This window comes from Vanellus vanellus, assembly GCF_965231255.1.
Source record: "Vanellus vanellus genome assembly, chromosome: 24".
NCBI classification, from domain to species: Eukaryota; Metazoa; Chordata; class Aves; order Charadriiformes; family Charadriidae; genus Vanellus; species Vanellus vanellus.
In genome coordinates, this window is record NC_138929.1 from 6041393 (window position 1) to 6067999 (window position 26607).

Below are 26607 nucleotides of genomic sequence, written 5' to 3' on the forward strand. Positions count from 1 at the left end.
AAAAATGTTCATTTCCTCAAAGATGAGTGTCCTGGAGGGACCCAGCTTCCAGACCTGCAGCAGCCAGCTGCTTTCCTTTCGCTCTGAGAACCCTCTTTCATCACGTGCAGGAAACAATATCCTGAGACTTGCCCGGCACGCAGGCTGGCCATGATTCTGCCCTTACTGATTCTCCTGAAGAGAGCTGCTTATTTCTAGAAATCGGGGCTTATAAAGGACGCAGCATATGTTTGGTTGTGAGCAGATGCTATAAATCGCTTTGAATAGTGTAAGACTGGAGTGCAGAGAAACATCACGATACTCAGCTGCGACTGAAGGATGGAGTCATTCTGCTGCATTGCAGATATGCTGAGCAAGACCATCCCTGTGATCTGCTGCAGTAGGTTGCACACAGTCAGCAGATTTGGTTTGTATTGTCCTAACCACGACTGCCTGCACAGAGTGCCTTTTGGTAACAGTTACACGAAAACCTTTGCTTTAACACTTCTGTTTGGTGCTGGTGGTCTTGAGCTGGGAGTTTGCCCTTGGATCAGTGAGCTGGTTTATCTCTTAGATGCTACTGTCAATCTTTACACGCTTCATTTTCCACATGCTGCAAGTTGGACAAGTGTGAGTCACCATTCTGTGACGCATGAGTTCATGGGATGCAAAGCATTATTAGAGCACTGCGTTGGTTTGATAAGTTCCACTGTCTTAAGTTCCTGTGACATACTTCTATCTTGAGGACTCCCAATGTATTTTGAAGAGAGAAACAAGTGCTGAAAACACCCAGGCAGTGGAGGGGATAACAGTCTGGGAGGAAGCCAGGGTGGGTTACAAAGTCCGAGAATGGTTTGGGTTGGAAAGGACCTTAAAGAACATCTAGTTCCAACCCCTCTGCTATGGGCAAGGATACCTCCCAGTACACCTGGACCCTTATCTCAATGGCAATTTATTATGTTGAGAACTGACTAATTATTCTTACCTTTTATTTCTGCCTTTTACATGGAAAGACCATCCCTCTTGTCTCGTGCCAGTGTAGTTACCTGAAGAGCCTCTGAGGAGCCTTGCAGAATGATTTACGTGGGTTTCCAAACATTCACCAGAGGAATATCTGCCCGCATAGTTCAGGTGCTTACTGGCACCTTTGCATAGATATGTAAGTTATCTGCTCTCTTAAAAAAGCTATGCTCTTTCTTCATGAACATAAAAACTCTTGGACACACAGGTTAATATCATCTATTATAGTTTCTGTTGGTTTGCTCAGCCTGGCCAGCAGGCTTACCCACCGACCGACCGGTTCCTGGGCCCGGTCTGGAGCCCTTCTTAAATTCTTAAATTGGCGTCAGAGCCATGGTTTGGTTCTGATGGGTTCGGGCAAGCCTTTACGCACAGGTTAGAGTGGCGATTTCATCTCTTGGGGAGAGATCTGGCCCTGGGGGACTCACTGTTCCTTTTGTTCCTTTATAAGCGGAAGCTGTTAATGAGGTTGAGATTTCCCGCATGTGTCTCCATGAGCTCTCCAAGCTCCTTTCTGGCAAACATCAATGTAGGGAAATGCATTTAGTTTTCCCTGTTATTGCCTTGTTTTGAACATTGTTAATACTCTAGATTGCTTACAGCCTGTTGGAAACTGCCTGCTCCTGCTGTCATTGAGAAGAAACATGGTTGTTCCTGTGCCTTTTGCAGATTTTTCTCAAAGAATCTGTCAGGATTTGACCTTTCTAATCTTCTTACTTAGCCAGAGATTTCTTTCAGAAAGCTGATCTTTTTTTAATCGCTTCTTTTTTTTTTTTTTTTCCATTTTTTTCCCCTTTTCTTCTTCCTGGCATCCATTTGCCTGCTGTTAGGCTCTGCTGTCTTTCTGGTCTGCTGGAAATGTTTTGGTGAATGATAGGCTCCGATATAGTAATTTTAATTTGTATCAAATCTTTGCAGATAACTCCCCCCTCCCCTCCCTGCAGTATTTTTACCAGGTATCCTCATTTTCTTGCATTTCGCTTCTTTGAAGTGAAACCCAACAGTGGTGGAATTCGTTTCTTCCTGCAGAGGTGCTGAATCTATACACATTAAAGTCACTGTTGTGTTTTGAGCCAAGCTTAGTGCATTGCTCAGGATCCATCTCACTCTTAAAAAGCTTTAGTCCCGTTTCTTCTACTGTCTGATGAGCTGTGTCTGGTACGGTGTTATTTGTCATCAAGTGTGTTTTTTGCTGAGGTATTCCAGCAGCATAGCTGGAACTTGTATTTTGCCTACAGGCATGTTTGTCTAATGCTCTGCAACATAATACCTTGCTTTCCAGTTGGTTGTGTATTGATATTAATTTGAATTACTCAGGCTGATAAACTCTGTGCTGAAACCTCCAGATTTCAGTCCTGCCTTCCTGGATAGCTTCTTTATTTTATCTGCTACTGAATTTATAATGAAATGGTCCTTGGAGCAACATTCAGTCTTGGAAGGATCATTTCCCTTGGCCTGCTGGCAACATTCTTCCTGCTGCAGCCGGAGATGTTGTTGGCCACCTTTGCTGCAATGGCATGTTGCTGACTCACGTTCAGCTTGTTATCCACCAGGATTCCAGGACTTTCTCTGCAAAGCCAGTTTCCAGCCCGTTGGCCCCCAGCCTGTACTGGTGCGTGGGATTATTATCGTAGAATCACAGAATGGTTTGGATTGGAAGGGACCTTATACATCATCCAGTCCCACCCCCTGCCCTGGGCAGGGACACCTCCCACCAGCCCACGTTGCTCCAAGCCCCATCCAACCTGGCCTTGAACACCTCCAGGGATGGGGCAGCCACAGCTTCTCGAGGCAACCTGTGCCAGGGGCTCACCGCCCTCAGTGAAGTTCTTCCTCATATCTCATCTAAATCTCCCCTCTTTCAGTTTGAAACCATCACCCCTCATCCTATTGCTCCCCTCCCTGATCCAGAGTCCCTCCCCAGCTCTCCTGGAGCCCCTTTAGGTACTGGAAGGGGCTCTGAGGTCTCGCCGGAGCCTTCTCTTCTGCAGGCTGAAACCCCCCAACTCTCCCAGCCTGTCCTCCCAGCAGAGGGGCTCCAGCCCTCCTCTGGCCCCACTCCAACAGGTCCATGTCCTTCTGCTGTTGAGGGCTCCAGAGCCCTGGTGGAGGACTTTGTATTTTCCTGTATTGAACTTGATGGGATTTGTGTCAGCCCATCTCTCCACCCTGTCTAAGTCCCTCTGGATGGCAGCACAATCAGCAGGTGCCTCATCTGCAGACAGGCTAAGTGTCTGCTCTGTCCCATCAGCCCGGTCAGGAATGAAGAGTTTAATTAGTTTTGGCCCCATATGGACACCTGGGGTAGGCACACCCGTAGTGAACTGCCTGAAGGTGGGCCTTGTGCTGCTGACCACAACCCTCTGAGCCCAGCAGCTCCGGCAGTTTTCAATCCACCGCAGTGCTCGCTTAACTAATCCGTATATCATCAGTTGGTCTGTAAGGATTGTTGTGTGAGGCAGCGTAGAAAGCATTGCTAACGCTGAGATAAACAACATCCACTGCTCTCCCTTCATCCTTGGAGCTCACCACGTCATCGTAGAAGGCTGTGACATTGGTCAGGCCTGATTTGCCTTTGTAAATCCGTGCTGACTACTCCCACTCGCTTTCTTGTCCTTGAATATGTTTGGCTTCCAGGATTAGTCGCTCCATCGCTTTCCCAGAGACTGATGTGAGGCTGACCAGCCTGTAGTTCCTTGGATCCTCCTTCTGGCCCTTCCTGGAGATAGGAGTGACATCTGCTTTCTCCCGTTCCTCGGAAACCATCCCTGGTCACCATGAAGCAGCATTACGTGTCATGCTCTCCCTCTGTAAGATTTATAGTGAACCAAACCACCTATAACAGGTTTATCCAGAAACGTGGGGCAGGAGATGGACAAGGAGGGGTGCGCGTCCCTACAGCTGGGGGTTTGTGCAGCTAATTGATGATTTAGGGCCAGAACCAGTGAAGACTCAAATCCCTGGTCCACCTGCTCGAGAAGGTATGTGTCACTGTGTGATAGGTTTAAAATGCTTTCTTACCTTGCTGTGCCAGTAAGCCCTAGCGGTTCTCGGGGAGGTTTTGCAAGCTTCCCTGTCTGTCTGGGCAAGAACTAGCGACGTCTAGTGGTTTTGGCTGCATGGGGCGCACGTTCCCTCCAGTCTCAAAGGGCCACATGTGCTTTCCTACCATGTGGCTGAAGCTGTTGTGCATACATGGTGTAGCCAATGTACACGTGTGCCACAGATCTGCTTTTGGATGGTACTGGATTCACTGCGGGTATGCAAATGAAAATATATGGAGCATCCGTGGATGTAATCCATGCTGTGCCAGGGAGGGAGGATGGTCAGGAGCACGGGCAGGGGCTGTTAGCGTAGGTCATGTAGCCCTTAGTTTCTGACCGTGGGTGAGAGGGTTGGTGAGAGGGCAACACCGCAGGAGTTGGTGGTCTTGTACACCCAAGGGGTGGTTGAAGTACAGGCAGTTGTGAAGAAGATGATGAGGTGGAACCTGATTCTGCCATTGTCCCCGCACACAAATCCCATCTTCCTTTTGTTTTGCTGTCTTATGCCAAAAAGAAGTCTGCCTATTGCATGATACGAGCTATCGGGCATAGTCTGAGGATAACTATCTTTGTTCCTGTCAGCTTAGCTTCTGCGAGTGACAGACAGGCACATGCAGCTGCTGCTGCGTCTCCTCCTGACTGTATTGTCCTTTTTTTATAACCTTGTTTCTACTCTTCCAGTGCTGTCTGAGTTCAAGATCTCTTGATCACTAGCAGACAGGAGGAACAGCCTCAGCGCCTGTGTGGTTTTCCTTTTTGTACAGGAATTCCTTCCTTTTTTTTTCGGCAGTCAGACTTCTAAACAATACACCGAGATCCTTGTTTAGGCTTTGCATCCATTTCTTGTTGAAATCACAGCTGGGGTATCCTGCTTCTATGGGGGTGAAATATCGAGGCTTTGGTCTTGGATGCTTGAGATGTGAAACCAGGGTTGATTTTTAGATACAGCAGCCTTGGTCTTCGTGCTTATAGTTTGGTTCTCTCCCGTTTGTATAGTGCAATTGCTGAAGTAAAGGGCTGTTGGGGGGGGAATGCAAATAGTAATTATTAGTACAATGTCTTGCAGTGGGGCTGCGAGATCACGTTATGTCACTGTGAAAGACTGCTGTGTGCCTGCCTTGTGGTGAAGGTCTAAAGCTTTTATTTTGTGCTTTATAGGGCCAGATATTAGCTGGCTTTTTTCTTTTGAATTCTCACAGCACTGGGAGTAATGAAAAATCATCCTGGGTATATATTGGAGTAAAATACTGGTTTTTCTCTCTTCTAGACATGTTGTTGTGAAGACTTCTCCCAACCACAAATACATTTTCACGCTGAGAACCCATTCCTCCGTTGTTCCCGGCAGCATCGCATTCAGCTTGCCCCAGGTACTACATGGTTTGACTTACTCTTTTGCTGTAGAATAAGCAAAATCTCTTTTGAAATCAGGATTGAAGGTAACTGTTCTAATTGGAGGGAGATGTCTGTGTAAATGTATGCTGCAAGTTTGATTTCTGACAGCAAAAATTCAAGGAGACTTTTACTATAGCTGAAGCAAACTTGCTTATATTATTTTGCGCTATTTTTAGTGCATGCTGGCATAAAAATACTAGAAAAGTTGTAATTTAACCTTTTAAAAAACATCAGAAACAAACTATTTAAAAAATAAAAGCTAAGCAATGTCTGCTATTCTTTGTGAATTTTATTGCTGCCTGGTTTCCCTTGACTGTAAAGGGGTTTTGTTGCTGTGTTGCTCTTTTAAAGACCTGCCAAAAGTTTTATTGACTATACTCAGTCATTGTTAGTATTTCTAGATGAAAAGTGCGATATGATGCATAAAATAGATTTAACTTGTCTCTTCTTTCTTAAGTCACGCTATCGCACGTTAAGTGATGGTTAGAATAAATAATTGATACAATCAAATTCTAAATACAAAAAATGAATCTTGTAGCCTTTAACTGGCTTATTCAGGGAGTCGCATAACATGGAGCTGCCACAACCGTGGTCAGTGATTTAATGTTTTCATATTTTCCTGCTAGTAACTAGCCTAAAAGTTGAGTCTCTGTGCTGCAAACGCAAGACTTTTTTTTTTCCTCAGCAGATGACTTGGCAGAGGCCCCAAAACTCCTTTTTGATGTCTTGCTGAAATTCAGATTTGTCCGTACGAGTGGGTGGAGAGGATGTTATGTCAGCCATATGCCTAGTTATGGTTTGTGATGCCCGAACTGAAAAACAGTTATCAGTAGAAGATATTTGTATTGCGGGGTTACAGTAGGTGCATTCATGGTCTGGGGTTGATTTTTGTAGATTCCAGTAGTTATAGTAAAGCCGGCAGAGCTCTTCTGCTAGGGGCTGAGGTAGGTTGCTTAACCCTAAAAAGTGACTATGGTAGCAGGTGTAATGGCTGCTGGCATAGGAATCTTTTATTTGAGTATTCCTGCTGCTAGGATTTGATTTCCAGTATTTCCCGAAGCCTTGGATAATTGCAACCAGTGTTACGCAAAATGTGTGTTTATCCCCTGTATTCACAGAGGGTCGGGTAATGTGCACTTAGGTCCTAAGACCTCCAAGAGAGTCTGTTGCGAGTTTGTTACACACATAAAGTCCATGCCCGCCTTTATTATTCTGTAGTAATCTTAACTTTTAGGCCTAAATACTGAAAGCCATGAAAAATTTTGTATACTGCAGAGCCCAAAAGATGAAGGGCCAGGCAGCGATAACAAACTTCTTAGCACAAAGTACCCAAATGAACGTAGGAATTGAGCGATATCTCTTGCCACAGAGAAGATCCCAACTAATCTTTCTAGCTGACCTTGGACAGCTTTCCTTCCTGTCCTGAAATTTGGTGATGGGCTTAACCTGGAGGGTTTCAGCGAAGCCCGGTGTTTGCAGGAGTTCTTGCACTGGTGGTCAGCAGTGCTTGCTACTGCAGGTGAAGGTGAGTTTAAGGGTGTCTTTTGCAGAAGAATTGCAGTGTCAAGAGGAGAGGGAGAACGCTTCCTGGCCTTGCACGTAAGCAGCGGAAGCTGCAAAGCATGAGATTTAATATGGAAACATAACTTTTTTCACCTTCTTGGGAATACCCATAAATACACATAGGACTTCCTGCTCTGGGCTTTGGTTTATATCAGGTTGATCCCTGTTGTGCCAAGGGAATCCTTTCCTTAAGCCTAACTTCCTTCTCAAACCATAAACTTATTGGAGAGGGAGTGTAGAGGGGAATTTTCATTTTTTGAAAAAGGTCATTGTATTCCTTCTCCCAGACTTGTTTCTTCCAGATAAAAAGCCAAACGTAAATGACCATGAAGTACAACATTTCAAATGTGATCTTACCAGACCCTTGTGTAATGATACTTATATATTTTTGTGATTCATGCCTCTGAGGCTTAGATATTTGAGAGACGGTGAATGCTGCATAGCCTGAGATGTGGGCTGTAAATATACACTAACCGGTCTGTAGCAAAGAGTAATGGGAAAAGTACCATTTTTGCAATTACCAAGACAGAACTTTTGGCGTAGTAAAGGTCATAGATTTTCGTGTCACATAATTATTGAACCATTTCCCATGTAGGTCTGTGCCGCACAAATCTTTTTAGAGGAATTTAAAGGGACCTAAAGGATTTGAACAGTTCCATTCTTAATAGTTCTCTGAACAAGTTTTGTTTTAGGTAATTTTATAACTTAAGGCACATCACAACAATTTCACAGAATCACAGAATTATCAGAGTTGGAAGGGACCTCTAGAGATCATCTAGTCCAACTCTCCTGCTAAAGCAGGATTGCCCAGAGCACATTACTCAGGACTGCATCCAGGCGGGTCTTGAAAATCTCCAGAGAAGGGGACTCCACAACCTCCCTGGGCAGCCTGTGCCAGTGCTCTGTCACCCTCACCGTAAAGAACTGTTTCTGTGTATTTGAACGGAACTTCCTGTGTTCTAACTTGTGCCCATTGCCCCTCGTCCTGTCACGGGGAACCATTGAAAAGAGCCTGGCTCCATCCTCCTTCAACCCACCCTTTAGATACTTGTATGCCATAATAAGGTCTCCCCTCAGCCTTCTCTTCTCCAGGCTAAAGAGTCCCAGCGCTCTCAGCCTTTCCTCATAAGGCAGATGCTCCAATCCCTTCATCATCTTAGTTGCTCTTCGCTGGACTCGCTCCAGCAGTTCCCTGTCCCTCTTGAACTGGGGAGCCCAAAACTGGACACAGTATTCCAGTTGTGGCCTCACCAGTGCTGAGTAGAGGGGGAGAATGACCTCCCTCGACCTACTGGCCACACTCTTCCCTATGCAGCCCAGGATTCCATTGGCCTTTTTGGCGACAAGGGCACATTGCTGGGCCATGGATAATTTACTGTCTACCACAACCCCCAGATCCTTCTCCTCCAAGCTATCTCCCAGCAGGTCAGCCCCTAACCTGTACTGGTGCCTAGCATTCTTCCTCCCCAGGTGCAGGACCTTGCACTTGGTTTTGTTGAACCTCATTAGGTTCTTCTCTGCCCAGCTCTCCAGCCTGTCCAGGTCACGCTGGATGGCAGCACAGCCCTCTGGGGTGTCAGCCACCCCACCCAGTTTGGTATCATCAGCAAACTTGCTGAGGATACACTCTGTCCCCTCATCCAGGTCATTAATGAATATATTAAACAAAATAGGACCGAGTATTGACCCCTGGGGGACACCACTGGTTACAGGCCTCCAACTAGACTCTGTGCCGCTGATCACAACCCTCTGAGTCCTGTCCCGCAGCCAACTCTCAATCCACCTCACTGTCACCTCATCTAGCCCATACTTCCTCAGCTTCCTAATGAGGATGTCATGGGAGACAGTGTCAAAAGCCTTGCTAAAGTCAAGGTAGATGACATCCACGACTTTCCTGGAACTACTATATATGTGTAAGCTTTTAAAATGATCGTGGAGTGTATAGCGGCCTTTCTTGCCTGTTGCATTACCTCTTGTGTGATCAGCACCTGAACTTTGGTAGAAAATTAACAAAATGACAAAATCCCCATCCGGTACGGTAATTTCTGCCTCCGTGATGGTGGGGTGACCAATAAGATGAAGGAGATTGGACGGAACAACCTCCTGAGGTCAGAAAGTAGGGTTATAAATAGAAATGATTCAGTGTTTTTGACTTGTTTCCTGGTAATTTGGGGATCTCTGTAAGATCCCATTGTGCCCCATTTTGCTGCTTTTAAGGTTCTCAGGGGGGAGCCTGCTTTTCTGAGTGAGGGTGCTGACTTCAGGTGGGCATTTGTTCTATGCAGGGATAAGCTTTCTGAAGTTTTTGTCTTCTTTTTACAGAGAAAATGGGCTGGACTTTCCATCGGACAAGAAATAGACGGTAAGTCAGACGGCAGCTTGATTGTGACATATGATTATAAAAGCCGAATTCTGTGTTTCCATATAGAAGTGAAACTGAATTGGAGAATTTCAGATCTTCAGCCCTTCTTCAGGTAGTGTGAGGCCCTCATTAGGGAAAGGGAGTTGCTCTCCTATCTGCAGCCTTTCTGTCTCTTCACATTTTCAAAACCTGGAGGACTATTTTGACTGTTACCTTCAGACATCTGCTAGTATATCAACATAGCTCTGTATGGGACAGCAGTGTCCACGTGCAGATGTAAACATTTAACATGTCCTGGATAGTTTATTCTTGTGGCTTTGGAGAACAGTTACCAGCTAACAGAAAACAGCTGTTGTCGGTGAGGGTATTCTTGGCATCTAAATTTGAGTATTGAGAATGGGGAAGCTTTAGTGCTAAGGGTTTCCAAAGCCAGCAGTGTGCTCTGGATAGCTGGAGTGAGGAGCTTTGTGAGTAAGACTGATGTTTTCACCAATAACCGACTAGAATAGTCTGCAGTGTGATGAAGGCAAAGGGATGCCATCTTGAGTTTGTGCAAACTGAAGATTTGTATTCCAATTTCAAGTCTTAATTGAGCCTGACGAGCCTTTGGCAGTGTTCAAAGAGGAGACTGATTTGCATGTCTCAGCTTGCATTCACTTATCTTTCATTCATTCATTCATGCTGGCTGTCACCATTACCTCTGGTTTATCAACAACTGACACCACTGTCAGTTATAGGTGCTGCTGTTTCATCTGTCTGTTGCTTCTGGAGTATTGACCAAACTATGGGAAGCAGCTTGTTCCAGCAGGGTCTCCGTGTGCTTTGCAACAGCAGATCGGGGTAATGGAACATGTCTGTTCTTTTCATAGAATCATAAAACCATCTGGGTTGGAAGGGACCTTTAAGATCATCGAGTCCAACTGTCAGCCCAACACTGCCCAAACCACCACTAACCCATGTCCCTCAGCACCACCTCTGCCCCTCTGTTAAATACCTCCAGGGATGGCGACTCCACCGCTGCCCTGGGCAGCCTGTGCCAATGCTTGACAGCCCTTTCGGAGAAGAACTTTTTCCTAATATCCATCCTAAACCTCCCCTGCCGCAACTTGAGGATGTTTCCTCTTGTCCTATCACCTGTTCCTTGGGAGAAGAGACTGACTTCCCCTCGCTACACCCTCCTCTCAGGGAGCTGTAGAGAGCGATGAGGTCTCCCCTCAGCCTCCTTTTCTCCAGCCTCAACACCCCCAGTTCCCTCAGCCGCTCCTCACCAGACGTGTGCTCCAGACCCCTCACCAGCTCCGTTGCCCTTCTCTGGACACACTCCAGCACCTCAGTGTCTTTCTTGTGGTGAGGGGCCCAAAACCGAACACAGCACTTGAGTTGGGGCCTCACCAGTGCTGAGGACAGGGGGATCCTCACTTCCCCAGCCCTGCTGGCCACACTATCCCTGATACAGGCCAGGATGCCATTGGCCTTTTGGCCACCTGGGCACACTGCTGGCTCATGTTCAGCCGGCTGTTGACCAACACCCCCAGGTCCTTCTCCACCGTACAGCTTTCCAGCCACTCTGTCCCAGGCCTGTAGCGTCCATGGGGTTGGTGTGGCCCCAGTACAGGACCCGGCAATTGGCGTTGGTGACCGTCACACCATTGGTCTCGGCCCATGGATCCAGCCTGCCCAGATCCCCCTGTAGAGCCATCCTGCCCTCCAGCAGGGCGACACTCCTGCCCAAGTTAGTGTCATCTTTTGACCATCAGGGGTTACCTGGGGGCAGCCGTCTCATCCTTTTCTTTGACAAGGTTGCTGTGATGAAGCCCTCTCTAGCGGTCGGCTGGCTGACGGTCAGTCACGGGGAGCAGACTGTTCCTTAGGCCGCTGTTGCCATTTGAGGGGTTTACAGTGATTCCAGGGAATTCTCTCATTTGAGGGTTGTGGGCAGAGCTGATGACTACATCCTGTGTCCAAAAGTGAGGAGGACGTAGAGTGAGAAGTGGTGTGGCTGTGGATGTGAGGTACTGTTAGGGAAGCTCGCTCCTTGGCTGTTTGTTTTCCAGGCTCTGTTGGTCTCAGCAGGTCCACGGGCATGGATCAGCGCTCGAGCGTGAGGCCTGATGCCTTTGTGGATCTCTTCTTGTAGTGACAAGCTAGAGTGAGTCTGTTTGTCTCTCTACACAACTAGATGCCTCACAGATCTTGCTTGGAAGCCCTTTCTTTTTGCTAGCTGGTTTTGGTTTGTTTTTTAAACTGAAGAATAGCCTATAATGAGGGGGGGAGACCCATAAATTCATTTGTTTCTCACCCTGGTTTGGTTGCTGACCATGTGCCAGCTGGCTTACAGATAAATGCATTTTAGTACTAAAGTTATTTGGGGAAAGAAACACTAATATTCGGCATGATTAGCTGTTAGCAGATTTGTGATTGTACTTGTACTAGACCTTGCTATAAACTTACCAACTATGTGGGAACGTCTATTAAGGAAAATAATGCAGTAATTTTGTGCAGAGTGACTAAATGTCATATGACTCCCTGGTGAGTCTAAAGGATTTGTAAAGCTATTCTGCAGGTAGGGAGAAGTATTCATAAAACTAGTGATTTACCCGGGCTCTCCCTTTGTCTTGTTCCCCTAATAATGTGAAAACTATGATTTAAATGTCAGTTTTAAACGCGGTCCCCTGCTTAGTGGTACAGTGAAGCTGAGTCCCACTGAGCCCCTCGTGCTATGGTAAAGGCTTTCCAGGTGAGCGAATCTTGTTAGTTTGCGTTTGTGGAAAGGCCGAGTGCCATGAGTGGATGCAGCTGTCTCGCCTTCGGCGTGGTTCAGGTTCACGAGCTCCCCCGTTTCCGTTGGAGGTGCGCAGCTGGAGCCGGGGCTGGCTGTCTCGGCTGCGTTCTCAGCACCAGGAGGTCACCGCCACCTTCTCAGCCTGTGCCTCTCTTTCTAGGACGTCACAGGCTTTTGAGGCTGGTGCGGTATATTGCTCACTGGACTGCATCCCCCGTGGTGCATTACTGTTCTCCACTGTGCCAGACATCTCCAGTATTCGGTCCTCGATGGAAGGGCTACTTGTATTCAGTTAACACCTCTGTTCTATGATGTGACCAGGGGCTGATAGTCTTTCTGGAAGCTTTGTTTGACATAGCCCTGAGATAGGCAAGTAAAGGGAAATAACTGCCCTGAAGTGACCTGTAAGTGCCTCAGGTCCAGAGAAGGGCAGCAGAGCTGTGAGGGGTCTGGAGCACACGTCTGGTGAGGAGCAGCTGAGGAAAACTGGGGGTGTTGAGGCTGGAGAAAAGGAGGCTGAGGGGAGACCTCATCGCTCTCTACAGCTCCCTGAGAGGAGGGTGTAGCGAGGGGGGGGGGTCAGTCTCTTCTCCCAAGGAACAGGTGATAGGACAAGAGGAAATGGCCTCAAGTTGCGGCAGGGGAGGTTTAGGATGGATATTAGGAAAAAGTTCTTCACCGAAAGGGCTGTCAAGCATTGGCACAGGCTGCCCAGGGCAGTGGTGGAGTCGCCATCCCCGGAGGTATTTAACGGAGGGGCAGAGGTGGTGCTGAGGGACATGGGTTAGTGGTGGTTTGGGCAGTGTTGGGCTGACAGTTGGACTCGATGATCTTAAAGGTCCCTTCTAACCCAGATGATTTTATAATTCTGTGAAGAACTCCTGTTGTGCCCTGGCAGGACCAAAGTCCCTCCTTCATTACGTATGACTTATGTGATAACCCTGCTGCCATTTCCCTTCTGAAAGAACTAGTTGATAGAGTAGATATACCTCAATTCAGGAAGTGGGTTAGTGTTCCTTCTTTACCCCTATTTCCTGGAAGATGTTTCTTTGTCAGCTCAGTTCTTGGGGGCCTATTCTTACACCAGGAAGGACATTAAATCATAGAATCATATAATAGAATCATAGAATGGTTTAGGTTGGAAAGGACCTTGAAGATCATCGCGTTCCAACCCCCCTGCCATAGGCAGGGACACCTCCCACTAGACCAGGTTGCCCAAGGCCACGTCCAGCCTGGCCTTGAACACCTCCAGGGATGGGGCCTCAACAACCTCTCTGGGCAACCTGTTCCAGTGCCTTACCACCCTCAAAGTGAAAAACTTCTTCCTAATATTCAATATGAACCTGCCCTCTTCCAGTTTAAAGCCATCCCCCTCGTCCTTTCGCTACATGCCCTAGTAAAAAGTCCTTCCCCAGCTCTCCTGTAGGCCCCCTTTAGGTACTGGAAGGCCACAATAAGATCTCCCCGGAGCCTTCTCTTCTGCAGGCTGAACAGCCCCAATTCTCTCAGCCTCTCCTCATAGGAGAGGTGCTCCAGCCCTCGGATCATCCTCGTGGCTCTCCTCTGGACCCGCTCCAGCAGGTCCATGTCCTTCTTATGCTGGGGACTCCAGAGCTGGATGCAGTACTCCAGGTGGGGTCTCACGAGAGTGGAGCAGAGGGGCAGAATCCCTTCCCTTGCCCTGCTGGCCACACTTCTTCTGATGCAGCCCAGGATCTGGTTGGCCTTCTGGGCTGCGATCGCACGCTGCTGGCTCATGTTGAGCTTTTCGTCAATCAGCACCCCCAGGTCCTTCTCCTCAGGGCTGCTCTCCAGCCATTCCCCGCCCAGCCTGGATTTGTGCTTGGGATTGCCCCAACCCATGTGCAAGACCTCGCACTTGGCATTGTTGAACTGCATGAGGTTGGCTTGGGCCCACCTCTCCAGCCTGTCCAGGTCCCTCTGGATGGCACCCCTCCCCTCCAGCGTGTCACCTCGCCAAACAGCTTGGTATCATCGGCAAACGTGCTGAGGGTGCACTCGACCCCACTGTCCATGTCGCCGACAAAGATGTTGAACAGTACAGGTCCCAGTACTGACCCCTGAGGAACGCTGCTTGTCACTGCTCTCCACTTGGACATCGAGCCGTTGACCGCAACTCTTTGGGTGTGACCGTCCAGCCAGTTCTTTATCCACTGAGTGGATAAAGAAAATGTCCATGCTGCGACGACCTGTGTGCCTTCTTGTAACAACTTGAGCAAGAGGCAGGCTCTCCTTATTCTCTTTAGCTTGAATGGATCATGTATCACATAGCAGGCTGGATGCTTGTTTTGACATCACGTCTTCCCAGGAATCTGCACGTTTGTTCTGGATCCGTTCTACTGCCAAGAGACTTGATAGGAAATAGTCGGTTATGAGTGAAGTACACTTCCCGTATTCACTTTCTGCTGCTTTATCCTTAGCTGTGACTTCTGTATCAGGTGAGACTTTCTTCTCTAGAGTCAAAGCCGACCTGTAATGTTTCTCAGTCTTCTGGAGAAACATCTGCTTCTGTCCTTTGCTGCAGTCTGGTTTGTGAATTATTAGGGCTGTGTGCTCTGTGAGAGCCCGTCCTTGTGATCAGCTGTGCTGAGGCAGTATCCCTGAAGCTGTGGTGGACCACGCTCTTCTTTCCTTTCTATCCTCTTTCCTCCAGCAGCAGCAGCCCTAAGCAGTCCCTTGCTTTTGACATGATGTAAGTGGGGACCTGTAGGGATTAGATGCGATGACTGTGAAACACCTTCCAAGCCACTTTGCTTTCTGCCCCCTTTTAAGGGCTGTTCAGTTGATTCTGCATTACTGACGGTAACCTGGGGCATGTTAGGACGGGCCCAAGTGCACCTCTAGGGTAGGGGCTGTTTCCTCTGGGTCAGAGATGAAAGGTAGTTGATGTTTCATTCTGGGCTGTAGAAGCCTGATGGATTATTGTACTGCACTTGAATTTGCAGTAATTTAACTTCCTGCTACTGAATCTTGAAAAGAGTTACTCAATCGGTTGCTACCGAAAACCAGTTATGACCTCTCATCACTGCTTTTTTGGTCAAGACTACTCTTCATGCTTGCTTTTGGGCTTTCTGAAGACATGTCCTTCAAACCCTTAGGTGTAGATATAGCTATCGTGGCACTACAGCATGTGTGGATTTGCTGTCATTGTCCTCACCCCCCAAAGCTTGTATGGTGTTTGAGCTGTTTTAAAGGAGACTATTAGAGTTTTTAAAGAAATGCAGGGATTTTCAGTGGAAATACGTTTGCTGTATTTTTGATCTTGTGGTAGAACATGGTTGTAAGAGAAACAAGGGTCTCTGTCAGAAATCGTATATTCAATTTTATTAAATACTCATTCTGAATGGAAGAACATGTATTGCCAAACTTATAGTATGTTTAATATATTGTGGGAAGACCTTGCTGTTCTGAAATGTGCTGTTTCTTTTTTTTTTTTTTTTTTTTTAACAGTTTCCTTATACACTTTCGACAAGGCTAAGCAGTGTATTGGCACAATGACAATCGAGATAGATTTTCTGCAGAAGAAGAACATTGACTCCAACCCCTACGACACAGACAAGATGGCTGCTGAATTCATCCAGCAGTTCAACAGCCAGGCCTTCTCAGTAGGCCAGCAGGTGTGGGTTTGGTTTTGTTTTTTAAAGCTAAAATGTTAAGTAACAAGTGCGTGCTTGTACTGCAGCCGTGTAAGGTACTGACCGCCTGGGTGCTGGCTCTGTGCTGCAAAGGACAGCCAAGAGGCAGAAACTGTTTATTGCGTGACCGGTTTCTTTATGAAAAGTTGAACCATTGTGACTTTCACTGAGAGCTTGAGCAGAGTGGTTTAAGATCTGCCTTTTCCTTATCTAAAGAAATCTATCTTTCAAATCCTGAGGCTTGGGAGAGCTGGGTTCTCTCTCTGTTGTGGCCTGGTGGGATGTAAGCATGGCAGCTCCTGGAATCTATTGAGAACTTTTGTTTTCCTTCTATGTAAGATGAAAACAAACACCAGTTTTAATGAATTCTCAGTAGCACCTTTCAAGTGCAGCGGATTTTATTGTAACATTTATTGCTACTCTCCAGACTTCAGTAGTAAAATAGGTATGAAGCGTTTGACTTGGGGATTTCTGAAAGCTGATGTCCCTGTAACTGAGCCTTCTCAGCCCTGCGGCAGATGGGCTTCTGCCCCTGCGAACACCTGTGGTAGCCTCTGGTTTGCCATATTCCCAGGACAGGTCGAGGTATGTCTCATAGTAGTTTACAACTTGCAGGGTCTGAATCTTAACTCAGTCGGACATGTAATCTTGGAGGAAAGGAATTGTGCAGAGAGAGCCTGCTTTTCTGTAGGATGGACCCTAACAGTGATTCTGCCTTTCAGATCTGGCACGGTTTTCGAGCTATTCTTGTCAAACTGAAATGCAAAAGAACAAAAAGGTTTGAGCTAAATTCTTCTCCTTGCCTAGCACCAATATTTAAAATGAGAGGAAAACGTCAAGAGATGATACAGAGTATTTAGCCGGGGAGAAAAGATTTTCTTGGAAGGAGAATTTTTCTTTAATTTTTTTTTCCACTTGACTTCATGTTCTGCTACTTTTGATCTGTTACTCTTTTAAACATGGGACATGAAAAGGACATGTTCAGTGCACCAGACCTTTACAGGATAAAAACTACATGGAATTTGTTGGGTGGTAAACTCAGTCTTCAGGCCTCTTTCTCTTCAAATCTTAGTAGCCTTGTCAAAATCCTTTTTAGTTTTTTAATGAGTTAAAATCCCCTACTGTTTTCTTTTTTTTCTTTCCACAGCTTGTGTTCAGCTTTAATGACAAACTTTTTGGCCTGTTGGTAAAGGACATGGAAGCCATGGACCCCAGCATTCTCAAAGGAGAGTCTGGAGCAAGCAAAAAGCAGAAGGTAGGCTCGCAGGAATTCCCGTTCGTTCCCTTTGACTGCAGGGATCCAAGCACCGATTGGGTCTTGCCACAAGGAGGAATTCAGGTTACTCGGATTTGGAGAAGTGGCACGTTTGTTTCATCTGGCTGTGTCTTTTGCCTCTGAGAAGGTAACGAGCGTCGTTTCCAGTTTAATGCAGTCTCCTGTGCTCGCGTAGTTGGGAGCTTAGAGTTGCACCCACTAAACTGCAGAGCTGGCGAAGATGCAAGGAAGATCTTTTGGTCTTTATGTACTAATTAATGAAAAAATAATCTTTTGAGCCTTTTTGTCATCCAGATATGTCAAGTTTTGATTATTTTTTTCCTTCTGTAGAAAGGACATGATTTTATTTTCTTCTTTATTTGCCAGATCTTGCTGAAATAAAATAGTTGGTTTTGAACTAAACGAGTAACTTAAAAAAGCCAATTTATTATACCTGATGAGCTTCTGCATTCAGTGATGATAGTTTTAGAGGAGGTGTTGGTATTTCACATTCTTCCCGATGATTTTTGTGGTGGAGCGTTTGCTGCTGTTTCTTGCCCTCTGAGATGTGCTTGGAAATACCTAAGGAGCAATCTGAAGCTGAGCCTGATAACTTAGTGTAATTACCCGTTTCCTTCTCTTTTGCAGATTGAGGTTGGTTTGGTTCTTGGAAACAGTCAAGTCGCCTTTGAAAAAGCTGAGAACTCCTCTCTCAATCTGATCGGTGAGTGCCACTGTATCCAGAGAGATAAATAATGCTTGAAGTTTGCTGCCTTTCAGGCCTCAGAGACGTGTATGTCTCGAAGTTTGTTTTTCTGGTTACATCGCTTGACCTAATCCCTTGAAATCTGCATTTCAAAATGTCTCCCGGGTATCTGTTTAAACTAGCAGATGACTGGATTTGATCCCTTAGGAACCTGTCACGCCCTTTAGAGAACAGTTTGTAGATACTCAGCACTGTCTTAAAAACCACCGCACTGGGAAGACACCATCCCTCCGGCGGACTTCGGAGCTCTGTAGGGACTCTACAAATTCACTGTCCGCCCCATGTGAAGCTCCAGCACTGACTGATGTATGAGAGCAGGTCTGTGGGTCTCGATGCCATGCTTATTACCGTGGTGGATCTAAAACAGACAGACACGGAGGTAGGAGGAGAAAAAGTGAGTGTGACTTTGAGAGATTCCAACAATGGCAAACTGAGTTAGATGAGTAGAGAAGTTATCCCGAGCACTCTGGACTCCTATGCCTAGATTAGAAAAGCACCGTGGAACAGTAGTGTCAGCAATGAGTTAAAATATTTTACCCATCAGAGAATATTTTCAGGGATGCTAACAAGCCAACACCTCTTAAATGGAATTTAATTAAAACAGCAAGGAAATAGGAAATTGAGAACTTTTTTGAATGTGTAGCCAAGGTTTCAAAGTGAGTGCAAAACTGCTGAAAGTCCCATCTCTAATGAGATACTCTTCAAGGAGAGAGGACAGCTTCTGAAGAGCTCTTCAATTTTCATGACTGCTGAAAGTCCTGCTCTTCAGAAACGGATGGCAGCTGCAAAACACAACACGGGGGCTCATTGCTGTGTTTATTTTAACTGTTTGCACAGCAAGATTGTTAACAAAACTGTGATTTTTTTTTTAAAAAGGGACAGTTTCTAAAAACTCAAAACCCCAAATCTTCATGTACAATTTCAGACCTTACTAGCAAAGAAATCGGGAGATAACTGATGTGTCCTCCACACATTCATTCATTCACAAACTGGTGTGTGGCTAGGGAGGAATCTGGTGTGTTCCCATAGAGCCACCAGCTCAAGTGGTGGGGACCCAGACCACAAAGTGGGCAGTGAGGGCCCCTTCCCTGCAGTTGGTTTTGTGTGTGCCCTGGGACCATGGAGGCTGTGCTGCAGAGCAGACACACACTCTGCTCTTCATTTTCTTATCAGTGTTATGAAGTGGACGATACTTAGGAAGTACGGTTGCAAATCCCTCTCTTGCTAGTAATACGGCTGTAGGCATTCTTTTCTGGGTGTGATTCAAGTCCTGTACTTGAAGAGACACTCTTATTTTTTCCCTTTCCTATTTTTTTTCCTCTTCATGGAGTCTGTGAGCTGCGAAAACCGTTGCTTTTGCTGCTGCTCTTCCACAGATGATAAGTGGGAGGTGAAGGCTGCTGCCAGTGGGGTTGAGTGAACCTGGCTGGCTCAGATGAGCACTCAGTTGAGTTTTAATGCTTATTATTTTTGCAATAGGCTTCAAAGCACAGCTCTGCTTGACTGCGGATGCTTAGTACTTTGAGTATTTGGTACAGACATAAAACGTATGCGCGTAGCAGCCACTTGGGAAAGTGGCTCAAAATTCAACTCGTTCAGCACTGGGAAAGTAGAATTCAACTCGTTCAGCTCGTGGCAGAGGCTGAGTTTTGACACTGCCATCTTCTCCCCAAATGCAAGGCTGTGAGTTCGTGTTCTGTAGCTGTCTGGTTCGGGTGCTACAGTCACCCCCAAAAATGGGGAGACATGAGGCTGTTGTGTGACCACATGCCTTGCATCTTACGTGGATGTTGTTATCTGAAAGTACAGCCAGTTATCTGTACTGAAAAAACCCCCACCAGAGGGTCCGTGGGCTGAGTTGTAGATGACTGTAATTAAGCATATTAACAAGCATACAGGTTTTAAGAGCACCGAATAAAATTTGCATGGGCAATCAGTTCATGCCTGTGATTACATGATTAGAGCCCTTTTAGTTTTTACTGTGTTTGGATAGGAAAGCTTGAGGTGAGTATTAACATAATCCAAATTATTGCATCGGAGCAAGCGGTGATATTTTATTTGGTTAATATTCAAAGCCATATAACAACCCGCGATCTCCCTCCTAGCTGCGAAGAGTGGTGCTGTGGGAGAGCTGATGGATTGGAAATAGGGATCCTGCACCTGACTCAGTTTCATTACCTGCAGAAAAGACAAAGGAGTTGCTTATGCCTCAGTTTACTTCTGTCAGATCGATGCTTTATTTAATCTTCCTGTTGAGCTGAGGCAGAGCTACTTAATGTGCTTTGTTAGTCTCTGGGGGATTGTAAAGTTGTGAATAATTAAATTCTGAGAGAGAAGATTAAAGTGTCACTGAGCACTACCTTTATTTTTTCAATAGAAAAGGATTGTGATAATTTAAAAAAAAATCCAATTCTATTTCTTCCACTTAGCATAAAATCATATGCTGTAAAATCAATGGGTGATGTTTTAGATGGAATTCTGCAAGAGTTTTATCGTGGTTGGATGCAGCCAGAAGGGGGGGGTGTAGGCTAAGCTCTGCGGGGAGAGGAGCATCCCTGGCCGAGCCGCTTGATCTGCACACTGCGGTGGAGCAAGGAGGCAATAAATACACGGTAATCGGTGAATCAGCTGCTCCTGCTCCCCTGCGCGGGACGATGTATGAGTGCGATATGTTCTACGTTCTACCATGTTGTCCCTAACGTCTTCGTTAGAGGCGTGTTCTTGTTTGGGTGTTGGTTTGTTTTTTTTTTGCTGCTCTTGGAATTGAAGTATTGATTCCAGCTCTGTTTAGACCAAGGTTAACAGCAGACTAATTCAGCTGACGCAGGACTTTTATTTAGTGTATTTACTGGACTTCTAAATGTTAATTCATCATCCAGTTCAACTTGAAGTATCTCTAGAAGAGGTTATGGAACAAATCAACAAATGCACAGTTGCAGTTTGCCAGGACTGGCTTTTTAGAGGGGGTAATGATCCCCAGGGCTAATCCTGTAAAGCACCGTGTAAACCTAAGAAAATACAAGACATCCAATTTCTGCACAAATTAAGGATAATCTTCAGTCTTTACTTTCTCCCTGGGTTTTTATCCTACTGTTAGCTTCTTGGGTAGCTAAGCAAAGTGATGTTGCTGAAAGCCCTTTGGCAGTGTTGATCTAACTGATGTCAGTGCTTGTAAATACCCTCGAATAAACTTCAGGTGAGACTATGTGGATTTGACACCATCTCAGCAGTGTTCTTATAGCGTACTTTAAAGCTTCTCTGAAAAGGGAGTAACGAGCTCTGTAAGTTTGTCCACAAAAAGGAAAGGTGGAGGGGTTACACCATTGCACGGAGACTGCAAAACCTGTGCCGAGGGGATTCGGCTGAACTGGAAGTAGCTCTACAAGAGGTTATGGAACAAACAGACAAAATGAACCATGGTGGTTTGCCAAGACTGGCTTTTATTCTTCTGAGCTGTAAAGGAACTAGCTGACCTCGTAATTGTTTTGTGTAACCTTGCTTAAAATTGCTCTGGTATCTGAAGACTGGAAGATGGCGAATGCCCTGTCTGTTTTTAAAAGGATTCTGGAGAAGGTCTGGAGAGCTACAGGTCTTTGAACCTGAAATCTGTACAGAAAAAGAACCAACAGAAACTGTAATAAAGAATCAAATTAGTGGGTACCGGTATAGAGATGATACGCTGGGAAGGGGCAGCCCGTCTTCTGTAAGGGCAGTCCTACGTCCTGGTCCTGCGGGAGTTCATTGCAGGAATCAGAGCACATGGGGATAAGGGCCGACAGTCTGCTCAGACCTCTTCCGGCAAAGTTCCTTATCGAAGTTTCTTTAAAAAGAAACTAAATAGAGCTCCATAAGAGAGCAGGTGCTTGCATGAGTAGGTGAGTGATGAAAGGGTGGAAGTAAATAACCAGTGCCAGCGGAGTTCAGCATGAATCTCGGCTGGGGGCTTTGCTTTTCATTATAATTATTGAATAAATTGGAAAAAAGGCTGAGCAATGAGGTGACAAAGCTTGCTCTTGAAGGGCTTGGTGACTAAGAAATAAAATGGTAGAGGAAATTCGATATAAATAACCATAAAGTGATGCGTGGGAAGAAGAACACTTCTAACTTTGGTCAGAAATGATTGCGGTTTTGGGCCCGGATCCCAGGTGTGATGGTTTTGGGGAAACGCTGGACCAGTGCTCGGCAGCAGCCTGAGCCCTGCTAAGAATCGCTAAGCACAGTCGGTAACAATTGTTACGCCGTATTAATAAAGGAATACGAATGAAGCGGAGCATAATTTCGTACCCGTGTTTAAGATACAAACAAACCACAGTGCGCGCGGTTCTGCCATCTGTCAAAGGATGTAGTAGAGAGAGAGAAGACAGAGGAGAAGAGGGGTGGTGAGCTGTGGAGCAGCTGCTGCGTGAGGTGGGAAGAACAAGCGAGGAGGGCTCTGCCTGGACAAGACGGCACCGAGGAGGGTGCAGGACAAGCCTAACTAACATCATCCCAGGGAGCCTGGAAGAGAGGAGACACTGGTACTCTTCACTGTCTCTGCAGATATTGGACTTAGGGGACACAAACTGAAGCTGGTAGGAGCTGGCTCGGACACGCGGAAGGAGGTGTAGGCAGTAGACGTGACGGGTTAGATGCTGGAGGGCACTCCGGGTGCTGAGTTTACAGGGGTTCGAGGGGACCCAGGTAAATTTGTGGCATCGAAATCTACTGTGGATTCTTAAATACAAAGGAGCAACACCTGGCCTGAAAAAAATCCCTGAGCTGGATGGTTGGAAGGCTGCGAAAATAGTTTACGAAGTAAGCTGAGTCGCTGACTGCCTTTGCGACCTTGCCATAGGGTGTCCTCCTGGCTCCTGTCTGAAACCGAACATCCAGTTGGCTGGGCATGGGTCTGACCTGGTAGAACCATGCTGGTGTTTGTACTTCTGTTGGCTGTCGTTCTGCTGTGCTGCGTGTTTGAAATGATTTCTTTTTTTTTTTTTTTTTTTTTCTCTTTGCAGGTAAATCAAAGACCAAGGAGAACCGCCAGTCAATCATCAACCCAGACTGGAATTTTGAGAAAATGGGCATCGGGGGCCTTGACAAAGAATTCTCAGATATTTTCCGACGAGCTTTTGCTTCTCGAGTTTTTCCGCCAGAAATTGTGGAGCAAATGGGTAAGTATGATCCGGAGAAGTGTGTAAAGGCTGGGTGTCAACTAACGACCTTATGATGCTGTAACGTGGCAGTTGCTTCGGAATCCAATAGACTAACAAAACCTTTTCTTCCCCTATTGTTTCCGAATGTGTTTTGTATTCTTGTTCCTTGGCTAGCGAGAGGGACAGAGAAACAACAGAAATACTCAACACTGTACGTGAAACATCTGAAGGAATGAGATATATGGTTTAACTGAATATTTTGCTGTTGGAACTGAAACGCTCCCGATTCTTTTGAATGCTTCATTTATTCATTGCAGCGAGACTGAATGCTCCTATTCCTGACCTACTGGCACTGGGCTGTCTGTATAGGTCAAAGAAAATTCTGTCCTAATGATCCTGCCTTATAGATTAAATGTCTGTTGTCCTGGCGGTCCCACTGTAAACCTATGGCCTTCTCACAGCGTTAGCCCAGTAAATACAGTATCTTGTGGGATCTGTGCTTGGTCAGATTTGAAATGCTGGAGAGGATGGACAGGCCATGGCACGTCTTGGAGTTTGTGAAATAAAAGCACAGATGCTAAATATAACTTTTTTTTTTTTTTAGGGTCGGGGGAAGGAAAAGCAGTCCCATTACTTTGTAAACATGTGCTGGCAGGCAGATGAATGGTGTTGGCTTTAATTTTTAGTAAGCAGTATGCAGCTGCAGGTATCCTATTTTGTCACATAAGGTGGCTGGGGATGTTATAGCTGGTCCTTGTTCTCAAAATATAATCTTTGCAGGTTCATATTTAAACTTGGAATCCGTAGCGGTGTAATTTCTGAGTATGTTTATATTTCTTGAGCCACCTTCCCTCTCCCCACAAATGAAGCAATCAAAATTTTGATTACAAAACAGATTTTCATCAGAAGATACCTCCTGTTTGTGTGTGACTGTGTAAAGGGTGTCCGTTTCCAGTGCGTGTGGCATTGATGTTAAAGTAAACTTCCCTGTGAGGTGCATTAGGTCTTTTCTTAGCGATTTGAGCACTTAACGGAGAAACACTGAAGAAACAAACCCTGGAGGCTAAATCCAATTAGCGCACGATTCTCTCTCTCCTGCCTTTTTGAGTCGTATCGATCTGATAGCTGAGGCCTCCTGGGGGCTGATCTTGGTCCGCTTGGCTTTTGCGGCTGTGAGCAAGTCGTAACTTCTCTGCCTGAGAAGATCAGACACTAGAATTTGTTAAATATTTAGCTGCTCTGCTGAGAGAGGAAATGAGAGAAATGGTGCTGGCTATGGAAAGAAAAGCTTTTCCCTTGACACTGTTGTGTCCAGTTGAGCAGTGTTGCTGATGGCCCTCCTTGGGAGGGACCGCATCCCTTACTTGAAATACTTGTACCTTTTGAAGCAACCATCGTAGATATTCATGGCTGCGGTGCGGAGTCCTTAGCTGTGACCGTATGTGAAAGTAAAAGATTTAGACTATGTGAAGGTAAAAGATTTAGACTTTGGGAATTCTCATCAGTGTCACTGGACTGTGGTGAGAAGCGTGTTAATAGAGATAATTAGAGCTTGTTTTCGTTTTGCTATAGCTGCATCTATTCGACTTCCCTGCCTGCGTGCAATCTGGCAGCGTGTTAAGCAGTCGGGTGTTGGACTACCGTTACGTTCCCTTGGTGTTATCGTTAGCTGAGTTAACCTGATAGCTGGGTGCTCTGTGGGAACGACGAGCGGGAGCTCACTTTGCCGTGGAGGACCGACATATCTGCCACATCCCTGTCGGGTACCTCTGGAGAAGGTGGTGCCGTGCTGACTGCAGGGGGAGGCTGTGGAGCCGCTTTGCGGGGTAACGCTGCTCAGATGGTTCCTCTGGTTAATTGGTATTGCTTAATACAGGAAGAAAAAGATTCTCTGAAGGACCACGAGTATTTTCATTACCCTGGGCAATGAATTAAAGGTGTGCCATATTATTTATATAAATACATATACCCTTACCTGTGCGTGTTTACACACATACTACACAAAGAAACATTTTTCTGGTAAGAAGTTAGACTCCAAACAGAGCTCCTGAGCTCTCTGATTAACCCTAGGGCTAAAGAGCTTATCTGAAATTTGAAAAAACCAAAACTTTCTGACATTCGTTTTCTTTGCCTTAGTTATAACTTGCTCTTAACTATATTTCAGATCTGAAATGTCAGTGTGACAGCTGTTCACCTTTGTATATAATTTATTGGGAAAGGAACAGAAAGAATTTGCTTGCTATCTGGTGCTCCAGTGCTCGCCCAGTTCTGGGTTTTGCCCAGTGCTCACAGACTGCAGCTTCCATGCCAAATGCAATAAATATTTCTGTCCCATAACTACATAGAGGCTGTATAGACCCTTCAAAAATTGCTTGCAGTTTGTGTTTGGTTTACCTAACTTCCAAGGAATGTTCTGGGTTTGGAGTGTATAAATCAGTGTTAGTTACCCATATCATCCGAGGGTGTAAATACTACTCTGATGTTACAATCTTTGGTTTATGCAAGAAAAGAAATCTTAGATCAACTTCAGCTGGTCGGTAAACCTTGCCGTGGCTCCCTGCCGCCCTGGAAAGGGGCAGTTGGCTTTTGCCTACCCACACTTTGCCCGTATGCATGTCTGCCACCTCTGCTGTGGTAGCTTTGAACTTGTACGGCTCTGCAGAGAGCTAACACCACTGGAAGCAAAAAATAATACTACTGAAAAAAAAAAACGTATAGGGTTAGCATTCGGCTAGGTCGGCTCACCGGTGGGCTTGGTGTGCCGTGGTTGGGTGGATGCCAGGGGCAGCAGGAGGAATCACGGAATTTTCTGAGTTGGAAGGGACCTCTAGAGATCACCCCGCCCCGCTCCCCTGCCAAAGCAGGATTGCCCAGAGCACATTACTCAGGACTGCATCCAGGCGGGTCTTGAAAATCTCCAGGGAAGGGGACTCCACAACCTCCCTGGGCAGCCTGTTCCAGTGCTCTGTCACCCTCACTGTAAAGAAGTGTTTCCGTGTATTTGAACGGAACTTCCTGTGTTCTAACTTGTGCCCACTGCCCCTCGTCCTGTCACTGGGAACCATTGAGAAGAGCCTGGCTCCATCCTCCTTCAACCCACCCTTTAGATACTTGTACGCCATAATAAGGTCTCCCCTCAGCCTTCTCTTCTCCAGGCTAAAGAGTCCCAGCGCTCTCAGCCTTTCCTCATAAGGGAGATGCTCCAATCCCTTAATCATCTTAGTTGCCCTTTGCTGGACTCACTCCAGCAGTTCCCTGTCCCTCTTGAACTGGGGAGCCCAGAACTGGACACAGTATTCCAGTTGTGGCCTCACCGGTGCAGAGTAGAGGGGGAGAATGACCTCCCTCAACCTACTGGCCACAGGAAGGCGGTGGGGGTGAGGCCACTTTTGAACCACAATGCGACCTTCATCAGTCTAAGCTGATTGCTTTTAAGGCTACAGTTTCGCAGTCATTTACTGGAGATTCTTTAGCTTTATGAACATCGGTGATGCTGTTACCTTTCACCTAACGTACATCTGCCAAATGGAAAGAAATCTGTATCTGGATGAGGATTGAGGAAGGTGTCCTGAAAGGAAAGGGGCACTCCTTTAGTGCCGTCCATGAGACGTCTCTGTCCTGGGAAGGAACTTCACACTTGTGGGGCGCTGATG

The 26607-nt window shown here is 46.2% G+C and overlaps 1 protein-coding gene across 1 annotated transcript in view; it reads left to right on the plus strand.

The window, feature by feature from the left end:
• NSF (N-ethylmaleimide sensitive factor, vesicle fusing ATPase) overlaps positions 1–26607 on the plus strand; it is a gene marked incomplete at its 3' end in the record, with an annotated part of 91453 nt that overhangs the window by 15483 nt on the left and 49363 nt on the right. Inside the window, exons 3-8 of the mRNA XM_082495100.1 lie at positions 5311–5410; positions 9321–9360; positions 15614–15780; positions 16946–17053; positions 17702–17777; positions 22817–22972. Coding sequence (XP_082351226.1) covers positions 5311–5410; positions 9321–9360; positions 15614–15780; positions 16946–17053; positions 17702–17777; positions 22817–22972 — 647 coding nt within the window. The remainder of the gene's footprint in view (positions 1–5310; positions 5411–9320; positions 9361–15613; positions 15781–16945; positions 17054–17701; positions 17778–22816; positions 22973–26607) is intronic.